This window comes from Botryllus schlosseri, chromosome 1 (genome assembly GCF_051294905.1).
Source record: "Botryllus schlosseri isolate E-star chromosome 1, Bs_hap1, whole genome shotgun sequence".
In the NCBI taxonomy this organism is placed as follows: domain Eukaryota; kingdom Metazoa; phylum Chordata; class Ascidiacea; order Stolidobranchia; family Styelidae; genus Botryllus; species Botryllus schlosseri.
In genome coordinates this window covers 30,977,719-30,990,423 of record NC_137236.1, presented here as the reverse complement: position 1 = coordinate 30,990,423, position 12,705 = coordinate 30,977,719, and the positions used below count along the sequence as shown (strand labels likewise).

At 40.4% G+C, this 12,705-nt stretch overlaps 1 protein-coding gene across 1 annotated transcript; it reads left to right on the top strand.

Annotated features, from left to right (window-relative positions):
* Window positions 1-691: 691 nt before the first annotated feature.
* On the top strand, window positions 692-12,013 carry LOC145441491 (uncharacterized). Its single transcript, XM_080319373.1, has 10 exons — window positions 692-776; window positions 1,586-1,676; window positions 4,731-4,879; window positions 6,170-6,260; window positions 6,716-6,870; window positions 7,392-7,482; window positions 7,802-7,953; window positions 8,848-8,938; window positions 9,233-9,381; window positions 11,919-12,013. The coding sequence occupies exons 1-10, from the start codon at window positions 692-694 to the stop codon at window positions 12,011-12,013; spliced, it is 1,149 nt and encodes a 382-aa protein (XP_080175499.1).
* The last annotated feature ends 692 nt before the right edge of the window (window positions 12,014-12,705 follow it).

Below are 12,705 nucleotides of genomic sequence, written 5' to 3'. Positions count from 1 at the left end.
ACTGGTCATATATCCTAAAGATATAAATGCTCGCATCGAAACTGTGATTCCTGTACACAAAATCTCATATATGATGAAAACTCTCTCCTATCAGGCTCTAGAGCAGTGGATCTCAACCTGTTTTTTAGACACGCCCCCCCCCCCTTTACCACAGTGAAAAGTTTGCCCCCCCCCCCCCTTATCGTCATATCACAAAATCCAACTGGGATGCTAGCCACCCCAACAGATTTTTTGATGGCATGGAAGGTTATGAATGTTGATGAGAGAATTCAAAAACATGAAAATCGGTCTACATACAGAGAAACACGCGTGAATTGGGTGTAAATGGCGCAGAGCGCGAAAAAAATCAGTTGACCGTTTCTTCGCGCCCCTTCAGATGCTTTCACTCCCCACCCCCGAGGGAGGCGCACCCCCAAGTTGAGAACCAATGCTCTATAGATATGGCCTATCGTGCCTTGTGCGCCACGACAGTGAAATCGGTGAAGTATCTTTGCTTTTCGGACTGGAAGCCGACTTTTCATGCTTGCGCACACCCACACTTTCATTCACTCTTCGTTTCCTTTCGTCCAATTTCTGTCTCTGTTGCCGACTCTGAGAGCTCGCCTCACTCTTCCTCTGGGCAATTCAAGACGCTTCGTTAACAGCGGGATCGGGGACGACGAGCCCGGAAAAACCTCCAACACATAGAAACATGGTCAAGCCGAGACCCAAACCCACAACCATTGATGTCTCTGAAGGTGTCGCTGAGCACACTATGCCACTCGCTTCCGATGAGGGCGAGATCATATGCTTGAATCCCTCCGCCACATAGCAGAGTTGCCTACAACGATGCAACCAAAAATTATACTTTTAGATCCTGGGATCTAAGCAATGTTTCCTCTAACTTTTCACCCGTCTGCGCAAACCTAACAACTCAATGCGCGGTCCCTTGGACAACGGTGCGTAACATCCGTTTACCACGGCTGGACTCCCGATTTACCCGCATTTTCCGCTAATTTTCCGGTCATCTCTTCAGCCGAATTACCCGCTTTTTACCGATAATATATAGTGTCGCCAGTAAAATTCTTTACTCTGACTCGACTCCCGATTTCCCACATTTTTACAAAACTCTGATGTTCGCTGAGAGTTTTTTTTATCGCATTTTAATGTATTTTCAACAAAAAGGGATGCTTTCGCTACGTTTAATTGCGATGTACCGATTACAAATTAGTGATGTTGGGATTTATTTTGTGTCCGGCACAGATTTTTTTGTGCGTGCCGACTTTCCCAGAAGCGAGCGCCGAATTTCTCGGCAGCAAACGCGCATCTAAGAGGGAACATTGCTCCTAATATGTTCTGGGTCTTCCAAAAATACTGGGTGTGATTAGAGGCCGTTTGCATGGCCACTGACAGTAAGCACAACCAGAGGACACTCTGCAAATCTTAAACTGTTGAGATCTTTCGTGCATCTCATAACCTAATAATTTAAAAAATAAACTCATATATAATTGCGACTTTTTTCTGCAAGTTTTGGTCAAGTTAAATTCGGATTGTTCGCGATCGTAGAGCAACAAAACTTGTTCTCCTTACCTACTCACCTTTTCAGGATCCTCTTGCACCGCAAACGAATTCGAATGTGCCGATGGCTCAAGATGCTTGACAAAGTATGCAGTTTTCAGCGGCCAACAAGATTGCCCGTGCGTAACAGTGCTGACGGAAATCAGTTTCATTTCACTCATTGTTACAAATATTTCATCTTTTGCTTCCACTTCTAAAGCCTTTGTCAATAATTCTCAGAGGCATGCAGCCAAATATCAGAATTAATGTTTTAAAAAATGGCTGCTGTACAAATTCGTAACTTTGGCATTGTGGCTTTCGTTTGAGAAAAGCTGCGTCAATTTGTCATTTAGAAGTAATTTGTTTCACCTTGATGATTGATGTTCTCACGAGCACCGTGTTAAATACCGCTTGTGTTGCGGTAACTGAATATATATAGTGGTGGATACTACGTTCAGATAGTATAATTACTCATTTTGCGCTCGTCGCCTCTGTAAATCTTGCAATATTGAGAGTATGCACAGTGCACACCTCAGATTTACTGCTTCGTAGGCGACCATATTCCATCAAATCTACCATTTGATACTACCTACTTGCATCACTCTCGAACCTTTCACTTTAAGTAGTCTTCACATGTCGGGGAAATCGCTATGACCTCCTTGAATTGAGATAGCCCGATACGGCGTACCGTCTGCTCCTACTTGAAAAGAAACGCAGACTAATTTTGCCACCTATGGTCCAACTGCGTCATGTATTATGGCGGTCCCACATTTTAACTTCAATGAATTTCTCTGCATTATCGAGAAACCATTGAGACCAGCACGGCTACACCAACATTTTAAATGACATTTTTAACTGAAACCAAAAAAATAACCACTAGCATTTGATATTTTCAATTTCAAATGTTGACAATACGATCAAATGCACATGTTCATTTCATAATTCAACATATCAACATCCCTACTATTGAGTATATAATATTATTTCCTCCGGTCTATAGAGATATTTATACTGGTAAGTTTTTTTCACCTTTCCGCCATTGGTTTCAAACGCTATTTTTCAAATGATCACGTTTTCTCTACACACACGATCTTTTGGAGTGCTGCTCCTTCAACAGGTGATGAAGTGAAGATATCGGTCAGGCAACACTGCACGTTAAATATACTATTGGCGTGATAGTGCCGCGGTCGAGAGCCCACAGTATAACGTCGCCTAGCTGGACACCGATGACATGACATGGCTTGACTAACATTGAGATATAAATGCAGCAGGGGACTGTAAATACACGAATAGAAAATAGGTGTATTCACCAACTTTCTGTGATAGCGTAGGGTAAAAATGACATCATTACCACCAAATTTTGTTTTCAATAGGGAAATACACCAATTTTGTTTTTTTTTTCTCATGGGTATAGTGCAGTGGTTCGCAACCGGGGGTTAATTCGTCCCTTGGGACAAGTTTTGAAATTTTCAGGGGGAATGCGGCTTTAGGTTTGAAGCGGAGGACACACTGGGCTTGCAAGGTTTTTAAATTTTTATGGTATAACTGTTAAGGATGAAACTAGTTCTTTACAATTGTATGTTTCGTTGGCGGATTTTAAGCTAGGTGGATGTTTCAATTCCTTCCGTAGATATTACACCACCTGATAAAGTTAGGCTCGCGAGATGATTCCAGTGTTGGGATCAAGTCACTACCTTCGAGTCACGAGTCATTTCGAGTCATTGCACATTTTGACTCTAGTCAAGTCAAGTCAATCGATTTTCGAAGGTGACTCGAGTCAAGTCAAGTCAGTCGATTTTTGGAGGTGACTCGAGTCAAGTCAAGTCAAATCACGAGTCAAGTCACAATTCAAGTCAAATTGCGTTTTTGAGGTATGATTACGTCATTGCATTTTACTAGCTGTCTGGAATACAGAGTGAGTGGTCATTGATTTTGAACCGATGAACGAATATAGAGTTAAATATACACGCAAGTAAGGCGATGTATCACTCACATATAAGTAGAACTAATAAACTACGTAAGTAATAGTACAGCCTCAGTTTATAGTTACCAGCAAAAATAGAGATAAGATGCAATACATTACCCATTTGAAAATTGATATGATACAATTCGAGCCTGCGCCAATGGTTGAGGACTATATAAACTATTTTCGAATTAAGTTTCAATAAAACAAGAGGTTTGGTTAAGTTAAGAACACAGAACAGAAATATACATTTTACTATTAGACTACTTTACTATACTATAGTTTACGACAATGTAGGCTGTAAGCTTCGATCACTTCGTTTGCCATCAATATATTTGTGAGAAAACAATGGAGGCTCAGTAAAACGCACGATCATTGAATGATTGGTCGCTCTCACGGGTTACACCAGCCTTGCGCGAATAATCCGAACATATGCAAGATACAGTGATTTTTATCGACACCGATTACTTGATGACTTGAAATTGACTCGTGAATTTTGCTCCGAGTCACGAGTCAAACCACATTTCTGATACGCCGAGTCAAGTCAAGTCAAGTCATTTCAGCAAAGTGACTCGAGTCAAGTCAAGTCATAGGAAAAAGTGACTTGAGTCTGACTCGAGTCAGACCCGTGACTGCCTATCGAGCAAATTGCTACTGATTAGGAAAAAGTCAAGACGAATTCAGCGAAACGCCGCTGGTGAAAATGTTTACCTTTTTAGCCAACATATGAGCTCACGTGAAAAAGCATACCAAATTCGTCGATTCAACTGAAGGTCATAGCAAGTGGACTTGGTGATTTATTTTTCTTCGGCATCTACCCAACCGGTAAAAATAGGTCGAATTTAGCTGTACTTTACCAGAGTGTAATTCGGTCCGCATTCGACATAATTCGGACATATCTGAATATGTTTGGCCATATATTGCTCAGTCAACAAATGGTTGTGCGGTAAAAAGCACCTTTTTTAGTCACAGGCAACTTATTCATAGCGGGGAATTTTAGCTCAAATATCGTCCAAGGGGTCCACGAGACGAAAAAGGTTGGGAACCACTGGTATAGTGTATTCAGTGTATTTGTCTACATAATTCTATCATGTGGTTAAGCCTTGAAGTCGCGTGAATTTGGGCATTAACGACGCCTCACCCGTTTATCAGCCATAACAGATTGCGATGTCGGGCAAAGTCGTCTCAGGCCACTAACTCTTTAAAGATGATAATTTCTTTTACATTTCAGGGACGGATCCGATGAGTCCGCAAGGCGGGATTTCAACGTCACGTACGCCGCAAATGTTACTTTCTGTAGGGTACAAACATGGAGAGGGCTCAATCCGGTTTATGTTTTGTCACCTGCATTGATGCCTTACCGAGATCTACTATGTGACGGTGAATAATATTTAACTAGGAATCCAGATGTGCTAGATATCTATGTCCACTATGTGTTCTTTAATCGCATTTTTATTACGTTGAGTTTTACTGGAATCTCACCAATCGCGATATTCCTTTATTTAGAGTTACATAACTTGGCATATGTTTAGCCGCATAGTGACACTAAAACAGAGATGCTCAGTAAGGAGGTAGTTGTACTTTCAAGGCACTTCATTCGCCTACCTGTACAACGTATTCAAGTCGCTGTGTTTTTAGACTACTTCAAACTTCTGCTATTAGACCGGTTTTCAGAAGAAGGAAAAACTAATAACATTTTAAACTGTTGCTATTACCAAGTGAAAACCCGTTTTCGTAGGTTTACATCTCGCCATAAGTGTAATTGTTATGAAATTGAAAGAATAACCCTTGCATCACCGGAACCGAGTATATTTCCGAAAATATCCCATATTTTGTAGAATCATTAGTCATTTTGCGTTATTCACGCAGATAGATCTTGAAATCTCGGAGGACACCACCTCATATGAGTTTCTCGGAGGTACAGAACTTCAATAGAAAATGAAATAGTATCTTCATATTGAAATGAACCCGAATATTTGCGGCGGACACTTGTCAGGGTTATCGTCTGCAGCTAGTAGAGAATTTGAACAAACATGGTATATCGACAATCATATCACAAAATGACGTCACCGTTTCAGTATGAATATACTATTCAATACTTTGAGTTGCTAATAGTATCGAAGACTTTTTGAATCTACATCTTGAATACTTACCGTTCTTTTCTCCTTCCGTACCTAAAGTAGTTTTGGCCTATATTGAAGATAGCTACTTCCATTCGCTATTGAATAGAAATTTACCACGCTACATACACTACTACCTGACTACCAACACTGGCTACTTTCATCAACTCAAGGACTGCATTTAACATCGCAGGGACTGCTCGCAATAAGTCGCAAGCACATAGTGTAAAGGGGTCGTAGATAGCGCCACGGGTTGTTGTAGGGCACTGCGGTACCATGTAATATTAGGCAATGTTCTTGCAGGCTATATTTATTTTACAAGTGACTGCACTAAACGTATATTCGAATATGCGACAAATGTGAGATCTCGTAGTCAAAATCTTGCAATGCGGAGTTATGCATCCGTCAACTCTATGATTCGGAAAATTGAGGATTTAAATATTTGGAAGTTTATTAGGTTTTGATTGATGCGAGATTATGTTGAATCCCTTTCTAAAATCTATAGAGTAATTTCAAAATAATGTTCGTCATTTATGTTCACTTGGTTCAGGTTCGTCGTGCAAGAGCAACGAGTTCGCTTGTACGGATGGTTCGGGATGTGTTCCGTCGGATTTGGTTTGTGATAAGTGGGAACACTGCAAGTAAGTATGATCAGTTGATCACGCATCGTAAGCAGTGAATTTAGTTATATTGAGGATATTTGCATTAGCCAATTGAAATTGATTGTGATTGTGATTTCCTTGAATACTGCGACCAAATTCGTGAGTTGGGAAGCCTTTTTCAGCGTTCATTTTTCATAACAACGAATTTAGGCTCCACCATTTACATAACAATCGTATAGGTCTATTTTTCTTGCCAAAGGTAGGAAGTGTTTAGGCGCGCGCGTTGTGCAGTTTGTGGTGGACGTCGCTGGGTCCTCATCACTATATGACGGCACCAAAATGCAGATTATAAATGATGTTTTCTCTGAGCTAATAAAACGTAATTATAACAGCTATGGAATATATACTGAGGCATTATTAGAGCTTTTACCTGCGAGTCCCACTGAAAGGTGATTTAAAATATTTGTCTGTATACTTCTACAATTATCTTTCAGCGATAACTCGGATGAGCCCCCATTAAGGAAACATAACGCAAACTACGATGCTAATTCTACTTTCTGTCGTGGAAGATATGAAGGCGGGGAAATACGGGGAAGGATATGCGTTTTCCCGCCAACTGTGGTTTCTCAAATGGAAAACGTCTGTACCGGTATGGGTATATTCGCTATTGTCTGATTTCGAGCCTCTGGGACTGGTGCAACTCGGTATCATGTGAGTGGTCTTGATCGGTCATGCATGCAGAGGTGGTCAGTACCGAAGTAGGCTAGTTCTACTTTATCGAAATACTGAAATTGATTCTGACTTAACTCGCTTCTACTACCACTTGAATAGTTTTTATGGCAAAATTACTTAGCTTCACAATTTGGAATTATATTTATAGTAGGGTCACCAACATGCGGTTCGCCACTAACCTCTGAGCATATTCGCTAACAGTAGCAAAATTCCTCTCAAGGAAGGAACAATTTCATAGTGGCTGGGATTCGAACTTTTGTTTATCGACGAGGAGTAAAATTTTGAGCTCCCTGAAAATAATTTCATGGGAAACGGTACTTCATCCAAGCACCACGCTATAGCGAAATATGTGATGTCATATTTCCACTACATGCTATTTTAAATAATTTTGAATGATGATGTAGATTGTAGATCAATAATAGGATATGTTTATTGCAGGCTCGTTGTGTACTCTGGAGGAGTATAGTTGCGCGGATGGATCACATTGCATTTCTAAAGATAGATTTTGTAATGGACTAACTGATTGTCCGTAAGTAAACTTGCGCGATTTATGGAGTTGTGCACGTGTTTATCGTATAGGATTTGATGACATCAAAAAGTCATTATGGAGTCGTCATATCTACTGTATAAAAATAATTTATTTCATTCAATTCTTTAACGAGCCGAACGTTTAAAAATTTTGATCGACACGTAGCGTGTGACTTTATGACCAACAAGTCGAATCCACAGGTAATGTTGACCCACTTGCTCCATTGTCGCATGCTAACATTTCAATGCAGTAGGCTACACGTAACGGTCTATAATAGGCTACGAGTGAGTTCATTTTCATACATATGCAATGTTTTCAGAGATGGGTCTGACGAACATACATTGTATGACAACAGCATTCATCGACGCGACAACGTAACTTTATGCAGAAGTAGTGATTTTTCTCATGGTGTCTACCGCCTCTGTATATTGCCAGCAAGACTCATTCCTTACCAACAGACATTATGCGACGGTAAGGTATAGCTAGGCAATAATCAACAATCAATTTAGTTGTCATACCCCTAACCCAGAGTCAGTATGTATGAGTCAGACTTGTATAAACTTCCCATTTATTTATAGTTGATGGCCAACTAGCCACTGTTTCTTAGTAGTTGCAGTTTCAGCTGCGAATTTTGAAATGTTGGTAGTTCAAGTTCTAGTTGAGCACAAAAATATACTTGCCGAACGACAAGAAGGCATCTGTCGTCGTTTGGCATGAATCGTGATACCGATGTTATGCTAAGTGATGTTTACGCAGACGTTGCAAGCTCAGGGTCATCACAGCTATAACAGGCTAGGTAGCAAGGGTCTGTTTAGGGGTCGAAACCGCTCCGATTGCAGAGTCGCGTCGATGCTCACGTGTAAAGCCGATTCGATAAAATAAACATAAATACCTTGTAACGGAATCCAGCGTAGTTAGCTGTGTTATGGTTAATTCATCTAATTCTAGTTGTGGGTTTAAATAAACGATTAGTTCTACTTCTAGATGTAGTGGCGCATTTCGAAAATCCGCTGCTTTGTACAAGTGTCTCTGTAGTGGTTGTCTTGGATACTTGGAACCAGGAATTGTACCACTCTGAATGCATGAAGTAACGGCAGAACATAAGTCTTCACACACCCTCCACACTATATGGGTGTATGATGTGCGTCATACGAAGTACGAATGTTACGAGATATGATGGGTCACTTGAAATGTAGGCCTACCTTCCATAATATTTATATGAGTCAATTTCAACGTAACGTCAATTTTTACCCTAAATGGTGCGCTGGTGAAGAAGATAACCGACGTTAGATTTCGAATTTCAACAAATTCAACGAAATGTCGGGGTATATATTCATGGAAAATAATATTCGTTTCTCATTTCAGGATCTTCATGCAAGATGAATGAATTTTCCTGTTCCAGTGGGTCAAGGTGCATTCCGAAAACCCGCTTTTGTGACAACTACAAAGACTGCATGTGCGTATTAGTATTAGTACAATGTGGATTTCGTGATTTGCAACAAATCATCTCGCGGTGTCCTTGATATTTGTCTTTGAAGTGACGTGTACAAAATTTGAATTACGGGAATTTGGATTTGCACGAAGCTATTCAATTCTGTTACAGGGTAAAGAAGTAGCTACCGGTAACATCTCTTTCTGTGGTGATAATGTTTTGACGCTTCGTAATGATAAACTATAAGTTCTGGAAAGTATGTTCACTGTACAGTGACTTTGAATGATCAATTTGATTTATACGAAGTTATTTAAACAGAGACGGGTCGGATGAGCCCTACTGGAACAACGGTATAAATTACAATTCGACCGTAACTAGTTGTCGCCGGTACAATTCAGGTTATGGATTTGCGAGGGTCTGTGTGCTAACGTCAGCGTTGGGGTCGGATATGAATGAATACTGTGAAGGTAACACATTGGTTTATTGCATGTACAACGTGGAGGAGCTATCGTACATTACAGCCCGAATGTCAAATATGCATCAATTCTGGTTCACGTGCGAACACGAGATCAATTGCAAATTATAACATCAGTTCTTTGTAAAAATCCAATTTGATGTGTTCATAGCTAAAAGTCACGGATGTCTGATTGGGCGAGCCTTGTAAATCCCCATAGTGACATAACTAAAGTTTATTATCCCACAGTATATAGTCACCGTTGATCGTGTAGCCAATGGCATATAGATAATGTAGTAAACCAATTACATGTCCCTAATTACCACGTAGTGAAAGTTGCTCTGTCGATATGCTAACGAGTAGGCTATTACGTCATCACCACTGTGGTAGTATTGAATATGACACTGTTCAATTTTTATGCACGATCTTTGAAATATAGGGACATGTCTCTCTGTAATGACATGATATGCTGTGTGTATTAGCATCACACTTGCACTCGACTATGTGGGTCCAGTGGCGTAGCGGCCACTTGGTGGTTATGGCTTTGCGCCAGGGGCGGCAGGCTCCAGGGAGGATGCAAAATGAGGCTGCACAGTGCAAAGTGTGTAATGCGCACAGCCGGCTAAAGCCGCGTAATTGGTAGTCCCATAGCTGGCGACCCAAGTGCTAAAATTTAATCAAACTGGTCTCAATCGGAAGTTATTGTCGCACTGATTCCGAAACACACAAATTAAAATATGAGCATGGCAGTGGAACCACTCCGAAATGGCCGTCAAAGCCGAGCAATCGAAGCGCCGCAACACAATTGCAAATTACCTATGATAATTAGAATTTTATCGAGTGATTATTCCCAACAATGCCGATATTCAGGCGGCTATTTCGGGTTGGTTTCATTTGCCCTGACCAACTTTTAAATTGAATTTCCGGCATAAGGGCAACAGGGCTTTTGATCAAGGCCAGTATTGTTAAAATGGAGTTCGCTGCGGGAATTGACAGATTTAGGAGGCGGGTGTGGAGCATTGAAAGAACGTTTGATCGTACTGCAACAACGTTTGATGTTTTACAGTGGTTAGTTAAATCGCACCTACTTGATTCGACTCCATATTCCTGCTCGTGCTCGTGTCTGAAGCTTTGTCTGACCATCAGTGTTTCAATTGCGAGCTGTAAGAGGAGCCTGTCAAAGCTCAAACTTATTAAGTCTTATTTACGTTCTACCATGAGTAACGATCGGCTATCACCTCTATCTATTCTTTCTATAGCATGAGACAACGTTTAAAAACTTGATTTTGAGGATATTGCCGCTGATTTCGCTTCGGCGAAAGCCCGAAAAGTTCAGTTTTGAGGCGGCTATTAATTTTTTTTTTATTTGCCTAATACATACGTTCATCATTTCTTGTCTTCATTGTTTTTGTCTTTATAAACGCTGAAATTGTGAGGCTTGCTTCTCAAGCAATATAGAACTTCCGAGACGCGGCATGTTATTTGTAATTATTTTATTGAAGAGGTTGCTTGAACATGAAACTATGTCGAAATTTGTTGCGGTCTACTTAGAGGGGGCGGCATTTTCAACGAAAGTCATGGGCGGGCAGCTCATGCTGCCACTGCGTAGGTCGGAAACATTAAACATAGAAACAGCTAATTCAGCGCATTTATCATCAAGGAAATTGACCCGGGAGCCGCAAATTCTATTTCATCTCCAAAATGATGATCGCCCCGTGCAGTGTCATTCTATTTATGCCAAGGTACATCTGAAATCATAACCTAAACAGAACGTGATCCACAACTTCTCAGTAGCGATCCGGAATCTCAATTGTGGAAACAGTGTAAACTATGGCATATAAATAGGTTTGCATTTAGAACAAACGGCAATTTAAAACACTATGTTTTAACACACTATTTTAAACAAAGGCCTTTTTGAAAAAAAAAATTGTGTGGCAAAATTATGCCATAATTGTGTAAATACGTTGCAAAAATCATGTATGAGCATACGGATAGTTACCACCCAATATAGTAGCCGACATATGTCGATATGGGATGGTTGGAACCCTCAAAATAGTCAGTTCAACAGCAATAGTACAAATATTTCGTTAAAGCAGCTATATTAACCTAAGATTTCCAATTGTCAATGTTAATCCTACATGACGCCACAATTTAATATTCGTGACTTCGTGGCTTTAAAAATAACTATGCGATGCAAGCTGCAACGAAGCCGTACTTAGGTGCGATATCAGTACGCCGATGTAAACTCTGATGATGCTCGATGAACCTAGGATTCCAACGACAAACTTTCCGAGGCATCTAGAGCTGTCTATATCAGTGAGCTAGGGATTGATAATATTGCATTTCTGACATACGGCCTGTGGGAATTACGTCACAATCAATTCGTAAATGCAATGACGTAAAGAGGTTGCTTTAGCGTGACAATGGTGTGGCTTAAAATAAACGTACAGTTTGTTTCTAAGCTACGAAGAGCCAAAGCAGATGCGTGGAAGAGCTGCGGGTTGCCAATCCGGACAAAGACTAGCTATAAAAGTCATTAATATCGTTCAGGCTCATCATGCACCATTGACGAAGTTTCCTGTGATCGTGGGTCAAGATGTATACCTGTGAAAAAATTTTGCAATGGCGTAAAGGACTGTTCGTAAGTACCACCCATCAGTGATTGATTAGCGATGGAAATCAGTCGCTTGGGCGTTTAATGAATACTTCTATTGATCTTAAATACTTACATTACGAACATATTCTTAATGGTCGCTCCTTCAGTAATATTATACCATCCTTGAACACTGTGCTGGTAGGCCTATATGGGGAGCAGGGAATACGGCCACCCAAATAGAGTTGCATAAGTTGGTGCGTATAAAACAACTGGTGTTTTGAATCATATTGTTTGAAACATGTCTTTAACGGTGTTTCAGAAAAATGCGACTTTAAAAAACAAAAAAATATTTCTGCGAATACTTTTGAAAAGCCTACGAACCATTTCCACTTGATATAGTCGACGTATACGATATTGAATAGTGTGAACCCCATATATCATTGATATAGTCCGAGTGAAGATATTTTGTAGGGATGGTGTAAACGTGAGGCTCACGTTCTCGTTCCGTGTGTGAACCTCAGAAATTTAGAGGTTCACGTACACAAACGAGCCTTGGTAGGTTCTGCACTGAACTTCATGTATTACAAATTTTCCACGTCTCATAACATTTAAAATTAATTGCATTTCAATTGCGGACTACTCTATGCATGGTGCTGGAAGCATAACAAAATCAACACTAAACAAGCTTGAACCTTGACAATCTAAAAATATTTACTTGCTTTGTTACAAAAGCTTGCTCGA

Bases quoted from the DNA above. Each gene is read 5' to 3' on its own strand.
- LOC145441491 (XM_080319373.1), top strand. From the start codon at position 692: ATGGTCAAGCCGAGACCCAAACCCACAACCATTGATGTCTCTGAAGGT. The intron at 7,483-7,801 runs GTAAGTAAACTT...CAATGTTTTCAG, and splicing joins AATGGACTAACTGATTGTCC to AGATGGGTCTGACGAACATA. The intron at 9,382-11,918 runs GTAACACATTGG...AATATCGTTCAG, and splicing joins TATGAATGAATACTGTGAAG to GCTCATCATGCACCATTGAC.